Consider the following 26056-nt stretch of genomic DNA (forward strand, 5'->3'; position numbering starts at 1 on the left):
ATCCTGAAAGCAGCGGTTGCAGTCTCTGATGTCCTCTCAAAGTTGTTCACGGATGTATGGATCTAAAACAGACTTGATTTAGAGCCGTAGGCTTGGTTCTGTGTATCTGAAAGACTCCAATCTCATCCTGCAGAATGTTGAAAGTCATCCACGGCATTAATGGAAATGTTGGAAGCTGCGTATGTTGCAATGCAGAGTTCACAGCATTTCTGGTCGTCACAAATCCCGCTGCTAGCATTACTCACTGATGCCACCATGAAATCATCCACCGTGGGAAGACGCCGCATTCTGTTTCGCCCTGGTCCTTAAGGTCATTTAAATGGGCAGCATGTCCGTACTGCAAAACTTGCAGTGAGCCTTGCTTGAATCATTTTTAAAGGCGAAATCAATGATTTAAGATCATCGTCGCTTCCCCACTATTTTCTGTAACTCTTCTTATATTTTCCCCACTTCTGGATTTTTCCCGTGAGGTTTATCACAGCAGATCCACCTGCCGCTAAAACCAGCATTATCTGGGGCGCCATTAGTTCTGTGTTTTAAACACCCTGGCAGATGACATTAGCCAATCAGGGATGGAGAAAGGGCAGGGAGGCCTTGCTATGAACCAGTAATGATAAATGATTGGTGGACATCTGTTTTAATAGGTTAACTTAAAAAACGCTGATCTGACTCCGAACCAGCCCCAATTATCTCCACCAATCCAAAGCAATTTTTACCCTCAAAATCAAAATGAAAAACGCCCAATTGGGTGAAAAACCGACCAATCTGGCAACACTGACCATGTAGGATCGTAAGGCGGAAAAATCCACAGTAACTTCATGATGTTTTATTTCACTCTCTGAGCTTTCATAATCCTGTTTTATGAAAAGTTTCAGACAGTTTATGTGACAGTTTTGTTCAAAATGTCATAATATATCTATTCAATTCTATTCAGTTTATTTCTATAGCTCCAGTTCACATCATGTCATCTCAGGTCACTTTCCAGTTCACCAGATCATCCAGTCAGATTGATTCAAAGTTTTCTATCTAAGGAAAAGCAGCTGATTGCATCGACTCATTGACTCTTCAGCAATCCCTCACACTAAGCATGCTTGTAGCGACAGTGGAGAGGAAAAACTCCCTTTGAACAGGAAGAAACCTCCAGCAGAACCAGGCTCAGTGTGAGCGGCCATCTGCTGAGGCCCACTGGGGTTCAAGGAGACAGAAGCAGACATAGAAAAAGAAGCATAGATACAAAAGGCAACTGTCAACCAGCTCCACAGGCGGCCCCGTCCAGGAAACACACAGCCAGGCAGACGAGCTCCGAGCCAGCTCCCATGTCAGAGGATGAAGAGAGCACATCCAGTTAGTCACAGTCAGAGAAACAGGACTACACTGGAAAACAGGCCAAGCTCCAACATCTAGAAACAAAGGTGTTGATGGCAGCAGCACAGCTGATATTTCTCTCCAGGATGGAGTCACAGCCAAACAGGAACAGACCAGATGAAGCTACTATGAGAAAAAGCAGAGAGAGCAGAACGTTAGAGATTGAACTAACAGATTCTGCAGAGTGGGAGAATAGAGATAGAATGAAGCAGAATGATGAAAAAGGGGTCCCTATGTCCTCCAGCAGTCTAAGCCTATAGCAGCAGAACTATAGAGATAGCTCAGGATAACCTGAGCCACTCTAACTAGAAGCTTTATCAAAAAGGAAAGTTTTAAGCCTAGCCTTAAATAGAAGTAGAAAGTGAAAACTCAGAGGAACGTTACTGACGCACTGTGGAAGCTTTGCCACATTTCTGAGGGCAAAAAAAGGTTATATTTCTAATCTAACATGGTAGATGTATGATTTTTTTTATCTGCCTTTTTCCATTTGTGTAGTCTGTCTATCTATCTATCTATCTATCTATCTATCTATCTATCTATCTATCTATCTATCTATCTATCTATCTATCTATCTATCTATCTATCTATCTATCTATCTATCTATCTATCTATCTATCTATCTATCTATCTATCTATCTATCTATCATCTATCTATCTATCTATCTATCTATCTATCTATCTATCTATCTATCTATCTATCTATCTATCTATCTATCTATCTATAAAAATCTGCTGTTGTTCTTTACAGAAAACAGATAAAACCAAATGACTGTATTATCCTGTGCATTACTGGTTTCCTGTTGGTAATATTTAACAACTTGGATTTCTAATATCGTTTGTTTTAAATGCAAAAGCAGCCGATTACAGACAGAAGGAAAACAAAAGGAGCTGCCTCTCAAACAAAGAGAATATAGAGTTCCTAATTGCTGTTTGCATCGTAGTGAACGGATGATCCAGTCATTCTGATGGTTTTAGTGGCTTCAAGTAGAGAATGAGAAGAAAAAAAAATGGGAAGTGCACTTTAGTGTTGGTGTAATGTACTGAAACGCACAACTGAATGCCCTTTGTAAAGGGAATGAGGGGTACATTACGTTTGAGTAAATATGTTGTAAGTATCCGTTTAACTAACAGGGTAGAAGCTGAAAGAAAAGAGAAAACAGGAAATTCTACATAGATTTAACCTTTGCTCCTTAGGAAGCATGTAACTTAACAAAAGAAAATAAATACTCACATAAAATCCTAAAGGAAAAGCTAAACTCACTATAAAGATCCAGAAAAAAAACAGCAGACCCAGAAAGGCCGCCTGTAAATGGCCCCAATGAATTTGGGGAGAACAATTAGAAAAACAGGCATAAATTTAATTATAGTGTTGTAAAATATTCAAGACTTTATATGAAATACACAAAAAAACAAAGTAGGCAAAATTAAAACGACCCAGAGTTCTAACTTTCATCTAACATAGTTTAAAAATTCACACATTTCGTCTTAAATGTAATGTTTGTGCAAGCTCAGTGAAAAAATAGGGCCAATATTTTAATTGGATTGAGGTACCATGACAGGTTTAAAGTGAATTCCAGGACGGCATCCTTCTGGCTTCGCATCATAAGTGTTGAAACTGAACATCATCTAAATGAAGGAATATGCAAGTATGCCTAATTTATATGCTTCCTCACATAAAGCCAGAAGGAAGGAAGCCGATGATAAATCAGCAGAATGAGCGTGTGACTTTACAGCCATCCAAGACGGTTCGACAGCGCACTTGGCATAATGTTTGAAATAGTACACTGTTGGCAATATGTTTGAATTACCATAGTTCTTGTATTGTCAGGAAAGGCATTGTGTGACTTTGCCAGGCTCCATGAATCTGCATAATCTCAAGGAGAAGCCGCTCGGCTTCAAAGGCATTTATGCAGCTGACAGCGTGGCCCCTCCATCACAGTTTCATATCACAGCGACAGAACATAAGTAGGGGAACGCATATGAAAATGTGTGTTAGGTGAGGAATGAGCACTGTCATTACTCCTGGCTCTGACATTTGTCATTTGCTGTGATGTGATGCATTTTTCCAACAGCAGTTCTGTGGCTTGTCTTGCAGAGGCAATAGAAGGTGCGTTGTTTGTTTAAAACACAGACGCCTGCAATCACATTTCCAAAGGTTCACTCCAGATTTATTCTGGTAATTACTTGACCCATAAATTAATTTCAGACTGATTATGATGTCATTTTTAAAGAATACTGAGCTTGGAAAAAATGTAATATTGCAATTAATCAATTTCAGTTTCATAGCTACTTATTTTTCGGGTATTTTTGAAAGTTGATGGTCTGCAGGGTCAGAGAGTCATACCAAAAAATAACAATGTGAAGATGAGAGATCCCAAGAAGCTGGATAAGAAAAAAATCCTAAAACTGGAGAAAAGAAATGAAGATGAGATGTAAGAGGGAAGGTCTGAGCACACTGCAAAAAACCAAATCTAAATAAGTCATTTTTTCTCTTGAACTGAGGAGGAAAGTGAGACACTTTGCCAATGGAAAAAGGGAATTTACATTTAAAAAGAAAAACACTGTTGCAGTGTCTTATTTCAAGTGCATTTTTTTAATTATCTTATTTTAAGAGTAAAAATACTCATTCTAATGGCAAATCATCTTATTTAGCTACACAAATTAAGGGTTAATGCACTTAATTTAAGATTTTTTGTACTTATTTTTTCTATATTGTTTATGCAGTGCTGCCATCTGAGCATTAAGCTCTACATCAGGAGTCTGCAACATTTTCCACGCCAAGGACCCCAAACTGATGGCGATGGAGCGGGGACACCCTAATTATATATATTCTATGAAATAGTGTTCTATCAAACTTCTATAGTCACTCTATTACAGATGGAGTAATGTAACTAAAGTAATCCCTCCCTGGGATTATTAAAGTATCCCTGCTTCCTGGTTGATGGGACAGGTGTTGTGAATGAAACGGTGTCCAGATTGAAAGAGCTCCTGTGTGTCTCTGAATGTGAGCATTGATGACTGAAAGACATCTTCTGCCTCCATTTATCTGTTTACTACAGTCTGTTGGATTCATGTTAATGTGGATTTAAAGACGTTTCAATTAGTGGAAAAAATTGCAGGAGGGAATATAAAAAAAAAAGTCTAATCAACAAATAACTTTTGCAACCCCCATGCAGTACCTCTGTGGACCCCCTAGGGGTCGCGGACCCCCTGTTGAAGACCGCCGCTCTACATGGTTGGATGTATTTTCATGCTAACCTGCTGAGTCAGATTGATAATGTGTGTTGCTCAGGTTTAGGTCTAAACACTTATATATCGAATATATCTGTTCATGGAAAGTAAAAACATTCATATAAAAACTTTGCCAAAATGCCACAAAAGTAATAAAAACTCATATAAGCAGTTTTATTTAAAACACACATGTAAACTACTCTGTTTTTTATTTTAAAATTATATATATATTCTACCATTATGTGTTATATATATATATATATATATATATATATATATATATATATATATATATATATATATATATATATATATATATATATATATATATATATATATATATATAGTTTTAGTAAATATGTATTTACGATAAAGAATAAGACAACATATGCAGAATAATCTGTCATCACTCTGGTAGTTTAAAATCTAAAGCACACATATTTTTAAAACCCATTTATTTTTTTCTATTATATTTATTTGTATCAAAAAGTCTGTGGAGAACTGGAAAGAAAAAGCTACAGGTGTCGTCTGCACGGCTAAAACAATAGCTTCACATACATTCTCTCACTGACTCTATTTATCTCTGACTAAAACTTGACAATTTTTAGTTGGTAGTATTTCCAAATGATTTCATTTGAAATACTTTGGCTATTGATGTGTTGACAATACATATTTTTGTCCAAGCTTTGACATCCTGGCTGATTTTCCTTGAGATATTGCTTAAAGATTTCAACATGTTGTCATGTCGTTAGCAGTGGGGCTATATCTTCAAAACAGACATATACCAAAAACCAATCAAATTTATACTATGGTATCACAGCAGTATATTTACATGAATGCCAACAACATTCTAAGATGTTCTGCTTTAAATCAGTTCTAGCTGTCTTTATCCATGCTGGCTCAGATTCCAAAGTTTGAAAAAGGAGGCAGGGAAAGCAGGATAAAGCCTTAGCCTCGCTGCATGCAGTTAGCCTCGCTGCATGCAGTTAGCCTCGCTGCATGCAGTTAGCCTCGCTGCACGCAGTTAGCCTCGCTGCACGCAGTTAGCCTCGCTGCACGCAGTTAGCCTCGCTGCACGCAGTTAGCCTCGCTGCATGCAGTTAGCCTCGCTGCATGCAGTTAGCCTTGCTGCATGCAGTTAGCCTATCCTTGGAGCTAAATAATTCTATAAACCTGTCAATCAACCGCACTTTCTAACAGACGACTGTGACATCAGCGCTGTGCAGGGAGGTGGTGAGCAAATAAAGCTGCTTTCAGCTCTGGATGCAGGAGAGCTGCTCCTCCGGATGTTTCTATCTTTAGCATTGAACAGGAGCTACTGTGCATGGACAACTTTTAAAGCACAAGTTCGCTCATATTCAGAATTCAGACCTCTGAAAGTTCTTTAAATCTGAAATGATTCCATCCTGTTCAATAAATGATCAGTGTTTTTAATTTAGAGTAATTTTCATGTGAATGTGCTTTACTGGAGGCATCCATGTTTGTCAAAGAACACTACTGCCACCTACTGGTTAGTGACGTCACGGTGCGGTATCGGCTGTTGATCATTCCCAGTGCTGTATTTGGTGTTTATCACAACGCGCTATTATCCAAGTCATCTTGATAAAACGTAAGTTTTTTCTCTGGCTGCTCCCAAACTCAGTGATCGCAACGAAAATTATTGTTTTTAAATAATTATTTTTTTACTGATTAACACTAATTTCAGGTATAAATAATGATCCATTGGTTACTGTTTGCTGACCGGACTTTTCCTTTAAAGGAGAGAGCTATAATTTAAATCCTACTCGCCAGTAGGTGGCGCATGCGTGCTGGCCCTCTCATACCAACAATTTGTAATCCTAACTGACTTTGACAGGAAAAGTTGCTCTATACCGTGAATTATAAAGGCGACAGTGGCGTCGGATGTAGGAGTTTGCCCTGAAATCGTAGGGATGGACGGTTCAAGCCTCCGACTTTGAGCGTCGTTGTGTCCTTGGGCAAGACACTTCACCTGCATTGTCTACTGATGGTGGTCAGAGGGTGGCGCCAGTGTACGGCAGCCCCGCTTCTGTCAGTGAGCCCCAGGGCAGCTGTGGCTACAATGTAGCTTGCCGCCATCAGTGTGTGAGTGAATGGGTGTGAATGGGTGAATGAATGTAGTGTAAAACGCTTTGGTCAAGTCTCCTAACTTGAATAAAGGCGCTATATAAGTACAGGGAATTTACCATTTACCATAAATGTTCTTACTTTTTCAGGTTTTAAACCACATTGTTGTTTTTACTGCGACCGACCAGCATAAACACAAATTAGTAATACTATTTAAAACATGTTAATAGATCATGTCTGAACTCAATGCTGGTTTTTGCAGTCAGGTCAGTTAGGTTATTTCTGCAGCTTCTGGTTAAAGATATAATTAATGAAGGACTAACTTGGATCAAATAAGGAGGAAAGCCTTGGCATGTGTGTTGTTTTTTATCCCCAAATGCTGATTATGTCCACATAACTGTGACTTACATCAAATCTGTTTGTGTGTTTTGCATCTTTATCATTTTTATCATTGTGTCCATGAGCTAGTAAACTAGTTTACACAAAAACTCAAATCTGCATATGGGAGAAAACCACTTAACTGTTTTGTATAATAATTATGACAAGTTAATTAACTGATATGATTATGAGAGGAAGCCAAATACTCCCACATTCATCTAACAGCAGCCAAGTGCAAACAGGTGTCAAAGAGTTTGTTTGGAAAGTAGGAAATATTAATTGGTCTTGAAGTATTTAAAACCATTTGCAGGTGTTTGATTTATTTAATTATCTTTAGCTCAGTCACGTTAGAGCAGCCATAGTAAAAAATAATCATTATGTTTCCCCCTCCTCTCAGCTACTCACCACAGCTGTTCCTTATGTTCCTAACAGAGCACTTCGCTCTCAATCTGCAGGTTTACTAGTGGTTCCTAGAATTTCTAAAAGTAGAATGGGAGGCAGATCTTTTAGTTCTCAGGCTCCTCTCCTGTGGAACCAACTACCAGTTTTAGTCCGTGAGGCAGACACCCTGTCTACTTTTAAGGCTAGGCTTAAAACTTTCCTTTTTGATAAAGCTTCTAGTTAGAGTGGCTCAGGTTATCCTGATCTATCTCTATAGTTCTGCTGCTATAGGCTTAAGCCCCATTTAAACTAGCCTTTAGAAACCGTGCTGAGATCGGTCTGAGCACGGTAACTGAGATAACTGTTGAGTGTAAATGGTTCGCACAACTGAAGCGGACCACGCCAGACCCAAACAAACCGCGCTAACATGGTACTAGTTCGTTCAGTAGGGCTCGGCGTGGTTCAGTTCTGGCTCGGTTCTCAGAGCGCATGATCATACCGCCTCATCTCCTCACAGTCGGCCTCTGCAATCAGGAAATTTCAGACGTTCATAGAATTCCTAGCTTCCCTACCGTGCCACAAGATTTCCCGTGATGATTCTGATGATCCTGAATGTTACGGGCGCCGCCATGTTGGTTTGCTTGTTTACCTCTAGGGAGCAGTAGTACTGTAGATCGTTACTAGGAGGCGAGGAACCGTGCTAGCGTTGTGTGTAAATGGTGGTTAGGAATGGAGCGTGGCACGGATCGGTTTTCAATTCTCAATTCTCAATTTATCTTTACTGTCATTGTCACAAGAGCAACGAAATTTTAAAAAGTGCCATCGATCAGTGCATACAGTATGCTTAAAAACAAAAATCACTGTCCCACCACTTACACATAATATAAGAAATAAATAATAACTGATTGTTACGCCCACCAAGGACACAACATATTTGAGGACACGAGACAAAAATGAGGGTTCAAAAAAAAATATTTTATTAATAAATTCTCTCCGTTTTAGTTGTTCTTGGTTCGGCTTCTTCAGATGTTCTGCGAAGAGAAAAATAGTTAACGGCCCTCAAATCCCGTGCCCCAAAAAAATAACAAAAGAAACCCAAAGTAACAACAGAAAGTTGGACCTGGCAGGCCGATCAAACAGAATAAAACGGTACAGCAGGGGGCCAACCCTATACAGGGCCGTCGAAGCCCCTACTGGTACCGGACTAAAGGCAAAAAATAACCTAAGCGAAAGAAAAATCGAAAACAGGACTACCGGTCCCGCCAGGCCAAAAACCTCAAGAAAAAAGTAAGAAAAAGGTAACAAAAATACCACATGGCAGGCTGGAACGTCCGCTGCAGGCCGCAGCGACAAGACAAGTGCGCACCGCGCACGATGGAGCAAATGAAGCAGGTGGGAAGTGGCGTCCAAACGAGGTTGGAAAGGAACGCGCTAACGTGCTGAAGGCCAGCCTATTTATAGGCGGACGACAGCACCACAAATTAACAAAATTAACTTGCTAAAAGAATCCCAAAATATATTAACAAAAGATCCTTCAACTAAAGTTTATAAAAAACAAAGAAAAGAAATGGACAAAAATCATAATGTGCCCGAAGCACATAACACTGATACAAAACAACTAAGAAGAATAGCACATTCTCACATCATCCATGATGATTAATGGTTATTTTTGGTTGCATTTAGTTTTGTTATTGCTGTCGGGTAAAAACTGTCTCTAAGACGGTTGGTTCTCTATCGTCTGCCTGAAGGCAACAGTGCAAACGGCGAATGTCCGGGATGAGAAGTGTCCTTTGTGATGTGTTGTGGGTAGTCGATATGGGACTGTTGTTTCCTACGTCTGTACGTCCTGATAAGACTAGACTTAAACATTTATTGTAATTTGGTATACACAGAGTGTATATAAAATGACATTTCGTTTTGTAAAGCTTTCCTGACATTTCCATTTCTTAAAGTGCAGCAGTGATCAAATGTAAACAGTTTGGGAGAAAAAACATGGTGTGAAATAAAAGAATGCATTGATATGGACGACCGTTTGTCTCATCCACTTCCAAAAAGTCGACTCAGTCAAGTAAGTTTAACAAAGGCTGCCTTCTTCCCCGACTCTCCGCAAACAACGAAATATCAAAATTATAACATAACATCCTGACTGTGTCGGGCGCCGCCATGTTGATTTGCTTGATTCTCTCTAGAGAGTAGCAGTACTGCAGATCGCCACTAGGAGGCTAGTAGCTGTGCTAGCATGGGGTGTAAACGGTCGGAAGGAACCGGCTTTTTCATTCTGATTAATTCTATCTCTTTTTTCCAGTTCTTTTAGCACACGCTCTTCTTAAAAATTCTTATTTATAGTTTTTCTTTAAGATTTCCATTAATATTTCAACGACAATAGGATATCCTTGTACACATCTTTTAAAGGAGTGCTTGGAATTTTGTATTTTATTTGTTGACAGGGAACAATTGGTTTTTATGTTTAATTATTACCTGTACACAAGTTTATTCTGAAAGGGCAAATATATATTGCAGATTAGGGGTGGGTATTGGCAAAGAAGTCATGATTCGATTCCAATCACTATTCACATGCCACGATGCGATTCTATCATGATGCATCACTATACTTGAAATATTGCGATGCATCGCGATGCGTTGCGATATTTTCACTGAACACTGTAAGAAAAAGATACAGCCCTTGAAACGACTTTTGGAGGTGTTGCCATGGAAACAAATACTGGACAGAAATATTACTATTACTGGCGTGGACACACTGACAAAAAGATCTTAGGATTCATCAAACTTAAAATAACAAAATAAGGATAATTAGTGCCGTTTACATGGCCTCAGTGGTCCTTTAAACCAATGAAACGAAAATATTCAAATGTATGACATTTCCTCTTTTGGAAATGACGTGCATCGTATCAATTTCATTTTTACCTTCTTTGTTTTTAAAGTCTAAATGCATCCAAGCATCTGACTTGAAATGTGATGGAGCCGCGGGGCGAATTTTCTCAGTGTCCTCCATGTTTTGTTTACGAATGACCCGGAAATGCTTGTGACACGAGGCAGCTGGCATCAACACATCCGCAGCGACATCTGCTGGACAGGAAGTTGTATTCCACTTGGTTTGGCTGATATGCGCCAACCATTCATGTATTTTATTTGTTCATTTTTTAAAATTAAGAATCGATACTTGGCGTCAAGAATCGATGCAGTAGATCACAAAAATTATAATCGCGATGCATCGTCATGACGATTATTTTGCACACCGCTATTGCAGATCTACCAAAAGTTGACACTGATATCAAACAATCTCCAAACCCACATGACAAAATTTTCTAAAAATCTAATTTGTCTGGAAAACATAAAGTTCAGTAATGCAAACTAAAGATCCAAAGGAAAACCCTTTTTAGTTTAAGGTTACCTGAGACAGAATATGACAACGTCTGTTAGAAATGTGCAAAGCCACTGGTGACAAAACACCTGAGGTTTCTAGTTTATAAAACACTTTTAACAGATTTTTTAAAGGCTATTAAATTCAGGTGGTTTTTTTTCTTTTCTCCAAAAAGCCCCGAGTGTTTCAGGAACTTTAGTTCCAGTCAGTAGTTTGATATATATTTGACATGAACTCATTGCTTTATGCATTATAGGGCAGCAGTGGTTTAAAAGGAAGCCGTCTGTTTGGTGTAGAAATCAAAATAAGACATTATCCATAAATCTATGATAGCCATGTTCCTGCCTCGCAGTGTCGATATACTCACTCTGGGAGATTCTCTACTTTCATCCTGTTACGTCCAAGTCCAGCGAGCTACTTGAACGTGGCACACATGATTTTGTAGATTGAGTGATATTGAGTAGTGGGTTGAGATCTCCGAATGATTTTACTCTCCCCTTATCATAGCTGACAAAGAAATTAAATATTGATTCCCGGTGTGTGCCCACAGGCTGAAATTACCCATTCTCTCTGCTCCCTAGCACTCTTTCCCTCCCTGCTCACTTGCTTATTCTAGCTCTCCTCCCACTGCAATCCCATTTTTATGCCTCTCTTCTTTAATATTACCTCTCTAAAGGACTCTCTACTCTCTGTGACTGTTTCTCTTCCCACTCAGAGGTTTAAAGCTCTGTTAATGGTTGTAAGGGACAAAAAGAACAGCTTCTATAGCTCATCTTAAAGTAAAATGGTTGGTCTTTGCCTCCTTATAACCAGATATATGACTCTTTTATGTCTTACTAAACAAACTTTAAACATACTTAAATGTTGGATACATACATTTAAGCAAAGATGATCAAAAATTTTAAAGAAAAACAACTTTTCATTTTTTTCAGCTATTTAGTTTTTGTTCTTTTGTTGCAAATAAATTAGGATGTGGACCTTAGATAAGGCCGCTGTTCTGTTAAGGGAAAAGTCGCTCATATTCAGAATCCAAACTTCTGAAAGTTCTTTAAATCTGAAATGATTCCATCCTGTTCAATAAATGATCAGTGTTTTTAATTCAGAGTAATTTTCATGTGAATGTGCTTTACTGGAGGCATCCATGTTTGTCAAAGAACACTACTGCCACCTACTGGTTAGTGACATTGTCACGGTGCGGTATCGGCTGTTGGCGATCCAACGACCAACCCGTCCGTGGAGGATCAGGAATCAGAAAGGTGGTATAACTCTTTTTTTCACTTTTACCCGATGTATTCCAGCATCCAGCTGCCATGCACGTGGGCATTGTCAGTTTCACTATAGCTCTGGTGAATTTCAATGGTGAAGTCCTCTGGAAATCTTCAGTAATTGTTGTTGATTGCAGATGTGTCTAGTAGTTCCCATTGATTTAGCTTGGAAAGCGGGGAGAATGGCGCTAGGCTTACCGCACCGTGACGTCACTGCTGGAAGATGGCAGGAGGGAGGGGCTATATTTGGGCAAAAATGGACGCTCCCAGAGTCAGTGATCGCAACATAAATTATTATTTTTCATTGAATTTTTTTACTGATTAACGCTAAATTTATTAAATCACAGCGAACATATTAGTTTTAGGTATAAATAATGATCCATTGATTATTCCTTGCTCACCGGACTTTTCCTTTAAAGCTTATTCTCATATAAAAATTCTCAAAATTTTAATTAAATCAGCTCCCATCAAAAATGTTACCGCAGTTAAGGAACCTTCAAGCCTGTTTAGAAGAAAACCAAAGCATCCAGCCAGCTTTGATGTTTTTGTTTTCAGCTTTTATTGTCATTACACTCTCTGCAGTGGGCTGCCATTGTGCGGCTCCCAGGGAGCAGTGTGGGGTTAAGGGTCTTGCTCAGGGTCCCAGAGTGGCAGCCTGTGGGAGTGGGACTCAAACTCAGAACCTCTGGGATCCAAGCTGTATGCCCTTACCACTAGGCCCCCACTCCCCTAAAAGAGTTGATGGTTACTTGGTACAACAAGCAGGTTTGCACAACTACGCACTAAGGATGTGATGCTTTACTCTCAGACGGTCTTTTCTCCAATATCCTGAACATATTCTTAACTCGACAGACACCAGAAGAGTTATAGAGCTACGAAACAATACAGGTGCACAACTGAACAGCATTAAACATTTCACCGTAATTTAAATGCCGCCTATACGTGGATAGTTTTAGCAGTTCAACGCTGAGAAACTTGCTGAGAATCAGGAAAATGTAAAATGTTGTTTCTTTTTCCCCCAGCTTCTAATGAGAACAGCAGAACAATTTCTAACATGACTGATGGATTTGAGGTTTGAAATGGCAGCCGGTAGCTGTTGCGAAGGTGCCGTTCAGTAGCACACTTGCTCACAAATTGAATTGTTCAGTAGTAGTAGTGCCTTTTTTTAACGACAGGCATTTATGTAAATGGAGTTCAGATGAAGTTCATTCAATATCTTGCCTCTGCAGCAATGTTCTTGTAAAATGAACACCCAACAAATGCAGCCATGAGGACAGGTCCAATTCGATTCTAACAGAGACATGATGGCTTTGAGAGAATGATTGCTGGTCTCTCGTTAGAAACCAAACCACTGCTGCCAACAACAGATAGCCTACATGTTATATAAAATGCAGTCTTTAAGTCTGTTTGTAGCACAAAAACGTGAGAAAAATAATAAAAACAAAATTAATCCTACTGATATGGTTTAATTCAAAAGGTTAATTTGAGTAGCAATGGTGTCTTTTATGGTTTAATGGTGTTTAATTAAATGTTCTAGAACATTAAGTCTCATTTAATCTGCCAAGAGTTATTAGAAGAATATAAAGCACAAATCAAATTACACCAAATCTGAACTTTTTGTCCTTCATGCACAACGCTGCTTTGGATGAAAGACTCCATATATTACAATGGAGGCTGGTGGTGGCAGCATCATTCTGCGGGCTCTGCTACTGGAATGGTACGAAGAGTCAACTTTTTTTATCACAGGTGAACGCAAACTTGGTCTGCTGACATCTGCCAGTAATTTGCAGGATTATCTGCAGATTTATAAGTTACACCATTTCAAGCAGTGATGGGAGAATATTTTGAGAATACTTTCCTTGTGTAAAAACAGGTAGATTAATGGGAGCTGAGGAAGACGACTGGCCAAGATCCATTCATTCACCTCCATGGATCATGCAAGATCAGACCAAAAAATAAAAAATAATAACAATAATTAATGATCAAACCAAAATGAGAATTTAGTGGATAAAAATCCAGAAATGACATAAATATGCACATTTACAAATAGAACACTGCAAAACAATCTAGAAATGAGTGAAAATGTTAAATTAAGTGTATTTACCCTTAATTTGAGTAGGTAAATGCGATAGTTTGCCAATAGAATTGGTATTTTTACTCTTAAAATAAGATAATTAGATAATATGCACTTGAAATAGACAAAGCAATTGTGTTTTCTTATTTTAAGTGTAAATTGTCTTGTTCCATTGGCAAAATGTCTCTTTTATCTCCTCAATCCAAGAACAAATACACTTATTCTAAGAAAGTGAAAATATGCATGTGAATGTGTGACAAAAGAAACAATAAACTTATTGTTATTAAGCTGTATCATTGTGACAGGATGATAGATAGATAATAGATAGATAGATAAATGGAAGTGCATAATAATTACCTACTTTCACATGTGGCCATGGTTTTAGCAATCACAAGGAAGTAGACTTTTTAGACACCACTAAACCCTCAACGTTCAGGATAAGGTTCACCTTCAGGAAGTGGTTTAGGTCAAAGGTTAAGAGTCGAGTTATATTTGGGTTTGAGTGGTCCAGTCAAAGTAACAACCTAAATTTGCCTTAAAGTACGTCGGCAACTGAATGACTGAATTTGGTGCAGATAATGATCAAGTGTAGAATCTATATCAGCTTTGAACTGCTGGAAACATTTGCAAATGAGGTGAAGCGCTGTCAGTTTGGATGCAGACACGTATTGGCAGATATTCACCACTGGATCTAGGTCTGAATTCTAACTAAATATCTATTTCCTATCTTTATAATCACACTGACAGTACAGCGAACACAAAACCACTTCATTATTTTATGTTAATTAAATTTTTTTGTTTATTTCTTCTCATGTTTGTTTATGAACAGCCACAGTGTTTAACCACAGCCGCTGCTGTCCTGACCGAAGGGAAATAGAGCAAACAGAGAAAATCTTAAGAACAAAATATACATATTTGAAAGTGCAAAACATTTTTCATTGTGAAACAAATATGACAAAAGACAGAAAATGTAAGTGTGCTGAAGGATTCATCTCTCCAGGGGTATGTCTATATAAGCTGGAAACATCTTCCCACTGGGAATTTGCCCAATTCTTAAGACAGAGCTGCTTCATCTCCTTCAAGCCCAATGGATTCACTGGTGCACAGCAAATTCACAGTCATACCACAGATTCTCAATCATCCTGAGGTCTGGGATTTATTTTGGCCATTTTTAAGCTCTATTACTAGGCTAAGGCATAAAAAAAAACTTTCTTTGGCCTAAAACAAACTTTGGCACAAAATGAGTCAGAATCCATCTGAGACATGAATCTGTGCCTGATTGTTATTTTAACCCTTTTTAACTTTTGACCCAAGCGTTTGCTTAAATTGAATTATATCAAAAGACATTTCATGTTGGTATAAATAATTTGGTGTGTATTGATGCTCCATGCCTTTAAGAGGGTTGGATCCATCACTGAATGAGTCATGTGACAAAGAGCCCCGCAGTACAGCGGTCTGAGCTCACCTTAGACATTAAGCTAAGCAAGCTACAGCAGTAGCCATTAAACATTTCCTTGATGTGTCCTTGGCTGGTCCCCTAAGGTTCCTTTTTTAAAACATAAGTCTTTGTACAAAAATATTCATACTGTCATGATTTGTGGACATTAATATCTAAAGAGAAGCACCATCTCCAGAATATTTTTGTACAAATATTGATGTTTAAAAAGGAATCTTAGGGGACCAGCCAAGGAAAGTTGGGAAATGTTGACCTAACCCTTGCTGCTACTGTAAGAAACCAGATAAAAGTTTTTTAGGTCCTAGTGTTAATCTTAGACATTTTTAATGATTTAAAGAATGCTGCCAAGATCAGAAACTCATCTGCGTATGTATCTGAAGAGAGTCGGTCTAAATTGGTCTGCTATCAGACCCCAAAATGAAAGTGTTGCCCGTTGCTTTCTGGGGCCTTAACGTGGAAATTACAGGTCTAGCGTCCCTAAAAGTTACACAGTGTTCCTTTTAAATTACTTATCAAAGTATTTGTCTCATTAGTAGAAAAAAAAAAGAATCAATTTCACTTCCTGTGACAGTCTGGATCTTTTTTTTTCTCCTCCTTCTTACTTTTCTCCTGCTATTAGCTTTTAGGAACAATAAGAATGAATTCATCCGATGGGCGTGTCTCAAACATCACTCAAACGATGCAGAGAGAAACTTAAATTTTCCGATCATGCAGTTTTGCTGGTTGCTTTCAGGGATGTTAAATCTGGAAGCGAGAGGTCTAGTGTTGGTTTAGACCGCCTCACCTTTTCATTTTGGCCTTGCAATCTTTTTGAGGCATTAATTGGAAAAGTTTGCATTCAAAAGAAATCCCACTCTGTGTGGAGGTTACAGGTATCATTTCCTGCCCTTCGTTTGCTTTGACTGGAACTGGACCTGTCACCACCCAGGTAATGTTAACAGAGACACAGCCTTTAAGGAATGATAAACCGGAATAGTGTGACGATGTGTCAGTGACAGCAGCGACGACCAGCTCTCTCCCCTTTGACAAACCTTGATAAAAGAAAAGTCTAATTAAATGCAATGGGCCAAAGGAACACTGTGACATGCTGTGGACTCAGAGGATGTGGACAGTAGAGATAAGCCTCCCGTTGATTGACTGTTGCAGTCTGTTTGCTTCCGCTACCCACTGTAGTCTGAACAATTTCTGTTCCAGCAGCTCTTTCAATTACAGAACAACAGCAGAAAGCATCCAGTCCTGCTGACAAGCTGTGTGTTAGCGCTGCTGTGACAAAAGCTTGCAGTCAGCAATTAGCCACAACACTTCCCAGCTTCTCTGAGCTCTGCATCTTATTTAGCGTTATTTAGAGCTTCAGCTTTCGCACCATTTGAAACATCTTGTTAAAAACTAGAAGGTTTTATTTAAGGTTTCTGTTTTTTCCCTACTGTGCTACAATGACAACATAAAGGGAAGATACTGGGAACATATCTGTAAATATACATTTGGATTTATACTTTGGATTATTATGAAAAGAAGAAAAAAACCTCACAGTCGTGTTAAAAGCTTCCAGTCCCAGCAGTCTTGCTTTAAGCTGCTGTACTGTAACTTTTACACAATAGTAACGTTTTGCTGAGGACAGTTTTCATTCAATCAGAATATTTTGAATGGAGATGAATTCATTCATTAACTCATTATTTCATTTTGCACAGAGAGCAAACATACTAGTTTTAACCACAGGTCAGAGGTAACTAGTTACATTCACTCAGTTACCATTACTTGCATATCCGGACTGCAGAGATGGGAAGTAACGAAGTACAAATACTTCATTACTGTACTCAAGTAGATTTTTCTGATATTTTTACTTTACTTTACTACTTATTTTTATGGCAACTTTTTACTTCTACTCCTTACATTTTAAAAAATTGGCTCGTTACTTTAGTTTTGAATCATTTCAATGGAGTTACCGTTATTATTTTTCACGTCATCAATACCAAATTCAATCTAATTGGATGGGAATCTACGTTGCATTTGACGCACCACTACAAGATGAATCGACAGATTCGGCGGTATTCATTGGCGGCAAATCCTTGCAGCTTGGTGGCGGTGGCGTTAGCATAGTAGCATGGACGACGAGATGATTGAAAATGAACACAACAGAGATCTAGTCCTATTGGCAGACATCCATTTAAAATGTAGGCAACGGCATGAAAAAAGTGGTTTCTACTTTAACTTTTATACTTTAAGTACATTTACAAGCCTGTACTTTGTTACTTTTACTTGAGTGAAGAAGTTTAATCAGTACTTCCACTTTTACCAGAGTATTTTTTAACACAAGTATCTGTACTTTTACTCAAGTACGGAAAGTGGGTACTTTTGCCATCTCTGCCGGACTGGCTAAAGTTAGAATGGGGAGTATTCCCAAAGCGCCGGCCTGGGATTGGCCTGCTGGCCTGCATCTCTCTCTCTTTTTATTTTATTTTAAGTCTTCCGGTGCAGCGGCGGCGCTCCTGCCAGAGAGAGGGGCTGACCAGGCCACTTTGGCCAGTAGCAGAGACAGCAAAGTGTGGAGGAAGGGGTGTGTGACGTGTGTCTGAGGTCGGATGTGTTGCTAGTGAGCCGTGCAAGCGAGGATAAGAAGCAATGAGCGCAGTAAAAGGAAGAGGGAAGGCGGCACAGAAAGGGAAAGAGACAAAAAAAGAAAGGCGCTGGAGGAGGAGGAAGCAGCCAAATGTAGAAAATTAACAGATTTATTACAGCTGTAAAGTTACTGTATGTTCCAACCTTAGAAATCACAGCAGGTCCTTCTAGATCAATGGTTTCAACCTTTTCTGACTTGTTTTCCCTTTTAGGAAATTTTTCATACTATGAGTTCCCCTCTCAGTCAAAGTATTGATGATTGTCCAAAAGTGGAACGTACAAAAACTGAAATAGATTTAAAAAAATATTTGACTTAATCTTTTAATATGAGCATTTATTTTTTATAAATGTGTGCTTTCATTCTTAAATAAAAAAACAACATAAATATGTTGCCTGGAAGTTAGTAAGGAATCAAAATAAAATCCTATTATAAACCTGTATTTATAAGAATTGAGCTGCCCTATAATAACATTTATGGGCGACAGTGGCGTTGGATGTAGGAGTTTGCCCTGAAATCGAAGGATTGACGGTTCAAGCCCCGACTCTGACTATCAGTGTCGTCGTGTCCTTGGGCAAGACACTCCACCTGCATTGTCTACTGATGGTGGTCAGAGGGCCCGGTGGCGCCAGTGTACGGCAGCCCGCTTCTGTCAGTGAGCCCCAGGGCATCTGTGGCTACAATGTAGCTTGCCACCATCAGTGTGTGCGTGAATGATTGTAGTGTAAAGCTCCTTGGTCAAGTCTCCTGACTTGAATAAAGGCGCTATATAAGTACATGACATTTACCATTTATTTTTACTATTTAAACTTGATGATTTGGGAACAGAAATTAGTCAGACTGACTTTATTAGTTTTAATTGTTTTCATCCAGACCCCTGAGCTGCTTTGATGAGATCTGATAGCTGAGAGTGAAAACCAGCTGATCCAAGACTGTTCTCTACATCCAGGCTGTTCTCTACTTCCTGACTGTTCCTCTGCTTGGTTTGGATGTGGTTCACAGCTGAAACTAAACTCAAACATAGAAGAAAAACGTATTCTTTGGTTGATAAAAGCTTGTTCAGTTTTTAATTTGGGTCCTCATAAAGCAAAACCAGCCATGTTTTATTTTAGTACTTTAAAAATCTGTCATGTCAGTCAGTCATGCAACCAGGCCAGGATGAAAATTCAGCCTGAAAAATTTTCAATTAAGCCCTGACTACTTGAGTTATTTTTTGACAGAAATATACTTTTAGGAGTAGTTTTAGTGCACCGAACCTTTTACTTCTTCCTGTGTAATATCATATATTACTTCATTACTTTTTTCTTTTTTTGTCCAAAGTTCTCAAGACAAAGAGCAGATAATGTTCAGGGTAAAGCTAGATATTTTTTGCTCTATAGAATAATTAAATATATATATATATATATATATATATATATATATATATATATATATATATATATATATATATATATATATATATATAGGGTATATATATATATAGGGTATATATATATATAGGGTATATATATATATAGGGTATATATATATATATAGGGTATATATATATATATAGGGTATATATATAGGGTATATATATATATATATATATATATATATATATATATATATATAGGGTATATATATATATATATATATATATATATATATATATATATATATAGGGTATATATATACAGGTGCTGGTCATAAAATTAGAATATCATGAAAAAGTAGATTGATTTCAGTAATTCCATTCAAAAAGTGAAACTTGTATATTATATTCATACATTACATACAAACTCATATATTTCAGATGTTTATTTTGTTTAATTTTGATGATTACAAATGACAACAAATGAAAATCTCAAATTCATCATATCAGAAAATTAGAATATTGTGAAAAGGTTCAAAATTGATGGCCCCTGGTGCCACACTCTAATCAGCTAATTAACTCAAACCACCTGCAAAAGCCTTTAAATGGTCTTTCAGTCTAGTTCTATAGGCTACACAATCATGGGGAAGACTGCTGACTTGACAGTTGTCCAAAAGACGACCATCGACACCTTGCACAAGGAGGGCAAGACACAAAAGGTCATCGCTAAAGAGGCTGGCTGTTCACAGAGCTCAGTGTCCAAGCACATTAATAGAGAGGCGAAGGGAAGGAAAAGATGTGGTCGAAAAAAAGTGTACAAGCAAGAGAGATAACCGCACCCTGGAGAGGATTGTGAAACAAAACCCATTCAAAAATGTGGGGGAGATTCACAAAGAGTGGACTGCAGCTGGAGTGAGTGCTTCAAGAACCACCACACACAGACGTATGAAAGACATGGGTTTCTGCTGTCGCATTCCTTGTGTCAAGCCACTCTTGAACCACAGACAGCGTCAGAAGCGTCTTGCCTGGGCTAAAGAGAAACAGGACTGGACTGCTGGTGAGTGGTCCAAAGTCATGTTCTCTGATGAAAGTAAATTTTGCATTTCCTTTGGAAATCAAGGTCCCAGAGTCTGGAGGAAAAGAAGAGAGGCACTTCATCCACGTTGCTTGAAGTCCAGTGTAAAGTTTCCACAGTCAGTGATGGTTTGGGGTGCCATGTCATCTGCTGGTGTTGGTCCATTGTGTTTTCTGAGGTCCAGGGTCAACGCAGCCACATACCAGGAAGTTTTAGAGCACTTCATGCTTCCTGCAGCTGACCAACTTTTTGGAGATGCAGATTTCATTTTCCAACAGCACTTGGCACCTGCACACAGTGCCAAAGCTACCAGTACCTGGTTGAAGGACCATGGTATCCCTGTTCTTAATTGGCCAGCAAACTCTCCTGACCTTAACCCCATAGAAAATCTATGGGGTATTGTGAAGAAGAAGATGCAATACACCAGACCCAACAATTCAGAAGAGCTAAAAGCCACTATTAGAGCAACCTGGGCTATCATAACACCTGAGCAGTGCCACAGACTGATCGACTCCATGCCACGCCGCATTGCTGCAGTAATACAGGCCAAAGGAGGCCCAACTAAATACTGAGTGCTGTACATGCTCATACTTTTCATGTTCATACTTTTCAGTTGGCCAACATTTCTATAAATCCTTTGTTTTTATTGGTCTTCAGTAATATTCTAATTTTCTGATATGATGAATTTGAGATTTTCATTTGTTGTCATTTGTAATCATCAAAATTAAACAAAATAAACATCTGAAATATATGAGTTTGTATGTAATGTATGAATATAATATACAAGTTTCACTTTTTGAATGGAATTACTGAAATCAATCTACTTTTTCATGATATTCTAATTTTATGACCAGCACCTGTATGTATATCAATTTTTTTTCTTTTTTTTTTTTTTTTTTTTTTGTGAAAAAGCATCTCGGTGGAGAAAACTTGAAAATAAAGATCAGAGCCCAGCTCTGCTGACCTTTCTCGGCTGTAAATAGATCCTGTAGTAAAAGTTGTCTGTGTGAGCTGCTCTGTTGATGGTATGATGCAGTGTTTCTATATTTCACCAACAGTAAAGGCATTAGTCCACAGCTCTGACTGAGGATTTTTGTTACTTTTAGTTTGAGTCACTGGTTCTGAAACCCAAAGACATTCTTAAGAAAACAGTCTCAATGCAGCCCAAACATACAAAAGAAAATATTCTAAATCTGTGTGAGTTATAAAAGGTAAATCATTCATGAAAATTCTTAATCTGATTCATTATTGAAAATCTTTACTGCTAACCTTTGCAGGTTTTATTTAGGTTTATTTCTGGACCTTATTTTCTAATCAATTTTATGCTGTAATGTTTTGGGTTTCTTCTCCTAATTTTTCAGAGACAATTACTGAGCTGCATCCGTGGAGGAAACTGTCCTGGACCCAACGTCAGCTCTCTGCAGTTGCCTGGAGATGCAAGTTTCTTTGCCAATGAGCTGGCCGTGCCCAGCATGGAGTTTGCCTTTGAGCGAACCAAAGCAGGGAGTACAGAGGTATGCTTTACCCAGAACACCTGTTTCTCTCATATTTGCTGGTCCAACTGGATCGCTCTCAATTTATGCTGCTATTTCTAGCTGAATAGGAATGTTATAATCCAATGGTAGAGAAATGTCCGGCATTAACTGAGTTTCCACAGAACAGCCTTAGATTGGAGGTAATTCGACTTTTGCTCAATGTTGTCAAATCTGTCGACTCGCACTAAAGCGACCTTTAGAGCTGACATTTTTAAGCAGCATGGAGGCTCATCCTCCGAAGCACATTCAAAATCAGAGGCTAATTTAGGACCAACATGTGATTTCCTGGGTGTTGTGTTTGCGTTTTTTTATTTGGTCCCTCTGTTCAGTGATGGGTTTTTCACTTTTAATAAAGATGGCTTCCTTCAACAGCTTTGCTCAATTATCGGTTGTTTTCAATATTAAAAGAGCGTGAATATTCCTAACTACACTGGACCACTTAAACTCAGCTTTGGTTAGGGTGTTCTGTCTTTGGGATAAAAACCACATCTAGAATAACAGTATTAGTGCTTCGTCACAAAGACAGAATGCCCAAACCAAATCTCAGCAGCATTGTTTATGCAGTCCAGTGCAGCGAGGATTGGACTGCAGGCTCCTACAGTATATTGGAGAAACATAGGAAGAACTACACAAACACATGTTGAGGCACCAGCAGCTTTGGGCAAGGGTGCAACTCATGAAACAAAGGAGACACCTTTGATGAACAAAAGGTTCAGGTTTTGGACGGAGAGGATGGATGGTTTGAAAGAGGGGAAAAAGGAAGCCATCTTTGTCAAAAGGGAGAAGCCATCACTAAAGCGAGGGGGAGGATGCTGGTATCAGCTTCTAGTGTTTAGTTAGCTCCTGGGACTCATTCTGAAGAGGTTGCATAAGCAATGTCATCACGGTCCAAATGGCCAAACACAAGACGCAATACTCAACAACCCAGGACAATGGCAGTTGGGTGTGTCACTACCCGATCCTTCCTGGAAGCACGCTCAGATATACATCCGGGTGTCCATAAATAATGTAACTATGGTACTAAAATTACTTATTTCTATCCTTAACTCACTAAAGAATGTTAATATACATCTTTAAAAAAAGGTTTTATAACTTCTGTGAGACAATTTTGATGCTTTTTACATTTTCTCCGTTAAACTGCTTCTCTGACGTCATCATGGGACATGATCACAGCAGTAAATCTGATTTAACCATGTTTATCTGCATTTTAGTTTGTTCTTTCTTTAGATTTCGCACTATATACCATAAGGCAAAACAAAACGAAAACATAAAACTACAAAAGACTAGATTTATGTTTAAATCCAAAGCTGTAGCGTAGGATCCCATTTCCGGTGCAGATCCTGCAGAGACGAGGGATAAAACAGATTTTAAGGCATTTATTTTCTCAGGAAATACATTAACCTTTAACATATTATATTTTAGTACGCTTACTATTTTTGGGGAGGGAAAAACATCATTTAGGTTGCCCTAAAATAAAATCGAGGGCGACCCGGATGTATATCTGGATGCACAAATGAGCTGATGGAGCTGATGCGCAGAACGGATCGTGCTTCCGGCTGGGATCAGGTCGTGACATGGTGGAATATTTTTGACTGACTTTAGGTGTGCTTAGGAAGAAGGACCTCCATGATGCTTAAAAACTACAGGTCACTCCAGTGCTGACAGAATCCTGCATTGCAAATCAAAAAACCGACAGAATTTCCAAGGAGTCCTGGAATGGTGTTAAAAGTTATATAGAAAAATGTAGCTAAAGTCTGGTTGCCCCTGATTTAAGCTTATTTTGTGATTGATATGATCTGGATGACTTAGAATTTAAACAGGCATTAAATTAGTTTGTTTCCATCATGGTTGGGAGACGGGTTCATCCCTCTGTGTTTGCACTGTGACCTAATGTTACCTTTACAGCCACTCACTGATAGCTCCATTAGAGTTTCATGGAAAACAACAATCAGGATATTATGTAAGTCCATTTCAATTATAAGATCAATGGCTGCACACTTTATCAGTCACCATTATTAAGGTGAAAAGACACCTTAATCCAAAGTAAGTATTTCATTGGAGCCTGATGAACGGAGGGTTTCTAAGTTTATATGGAAACTCAAGTAAATAGTTTGTTTTTTTCATTTCAAAGAGGAAATACATCAATAACAAAAGGAAGATATTTTGAAGATGTGGTTCACCAACTTCTTGGGTGTTGAATGTAACAACAACTATCTGCAGGTTGCAACACTATTAGTGCTATTTTAGTTGTTAAAATCATTTACAAACCCAGTTTGATAAACTGCAACCTGGATCCTGTCTCTGCAAGAAACAAATTCACATTTTAGAGTGTAGAAATTATTCATGGCCCTATTCGCTCCCATTAAAAATGCAATATGGATGTTTGTTGTACTACCTTGGCCTAGCAAAACAGAGATTTATCCCCAGAAATGTCAACCCACTCAAATTTGAAACTCCTCGCTCTAACGGCAACTTGGAGCTTAATTAATGATCTTCATGATGTTTATCTGCCCTCAGGGCTTCCTAACAACGTTAAAAAAAACAAAAGGCAGTGAGGATAAGGTCCAGGCTTATTTAAAAGGAGAGAAACGCCTAAATTAAAAGTCTGATACATAAACATGCTCCGTTAAAAAATGTCCTGCAGGCAGTGATTACCATAAACTCAGCAGCATTTGAACTCATTGACACCATTAAAAATTGGAAGAATCCAATTTCCTTTAAATCTGAATTGGTATGCATTGTCAGTGGAAAGGCTGGGGAGGGAAATCCAGGGCTTTCTTCTTGACTGCCCACCTTCCGGCTTAATGTTTTGCTTGGTTAAAGTATTGATTTTTCTATTTGTGCATTTTGGGCTTACGAGGCCACCACAGCACTTAAGAACACTTTTCAACTGGATTTTTATCTTTGAGTTTCTCAGCTTCCTCTAAGAACCAACAGTTTTATATTTGGCAAAAGAAAAGAAGATGATTCAGTAGTTTATGTTTAACAAACTTTGGGTTTATTACTGAGTCCTGCTGACAAAGATGTGTTCTAACCGGTGAAACTTTATGTTAAGTTTAAAGGAGCATCAATCAATCAACGAGGGATGGACATCCGTGCTGCTGACCATTTCTGCACAAATTCTTTTTATCCTTTCGTTTTTCCAGGACCTGAGACTCTTCCAACTGTCCCCCACTGTGTGTTCAGACACACAATGTCGACGTATAGATATTTAAAAAACTGATACCCATTTTTAACCCTTTATAGGGCAAGCTGACATGATGGTCACTTAATCCTCAGTGAGGTCTAGAAGCACAAGATCTAGCAGCAAAGATCCTGTTACATGGCTATACATCTTATTTTGGTGTTTGACCAATAAGATGAGCCCTTGAATGATATATTACCTACTGGAAATTAAGTTTAAAAAAAAAAGTTAACAACTCAAGAAAAAAGAGATACAAAAGTAAAATTAAAAAGTTAATAAGCCTAGTTAACAATTATATTTAGATTTATAAACTATAAAGTCCCAGAATCAGCATTAATGCCTCTAAGTGTCACGATTTGGTGTTGGATTGAGGACCCAAAAGCATAGGCAAGTAGGCAGAGGTGAATTTAGGTGGGTTTAATGAGGTTCACAGGTACGGAGGCAAGAATCAAAAATCCAACAAAAATAACAAGGAGACATCAGGGGAAACCAAACTCTTGGTGCCAGGGAGAGACGAGGAAAGCAGACAGACGTTAGACGAGGATCCAGCAAACAGGAACTGAAGAGGGAGGCTTTTAAAGGGGACAGAGACAAAGTGAGGGCTAACGAGAGGATTGGAAACAGGTGAGGACAGAGCAGAAAACAGAGCAAGGGAAAGAGGACGCAAGAGGGCAGCA

General features: G+C 38.5%; 1 protein-coding gene across 1 annotated transcript in view; it reads left to right on the plus strand.

Annotated features, from left to right (window-relative positions):
* LOC119778239 (inactive N-acetylated-alpha-linked acidic dipeptidase-like protein 2) overlaps positions 1 to 26056 on the plus strand; it is a 118091-nt gene that overhangs the window by 15986 nt on the left and 76049 nt on the right. The window contains exon 4 of the mRNA XM_038277391.1: positions 22022 to 22174. Within this exon, the coding sequence (XP_038133319.1) occupies positions 22022 to 22174 (153 nt within the window). The remainder of the gene's footprint in view (positions 1 to 22021; positions 22175 to 26056) is intronic.

Source organism: Cyprinodon tularosa, unplaced genomic scaffold (assembly GCF_016077235.1).
Source record: "Cyprinodon tularosa strain WSP-4 unplaced genomic scaffold, ASM1607723v1 ctg1308, whole genome shotgun sequence".
Classification (NCBI taxonomy): Eukaryota; Metazoa; Chordata; class Actinopteri; order Cyprinodontiformes; family Cyprinodontidae; genus Cyprinodon; species Cyprinodon tularosa.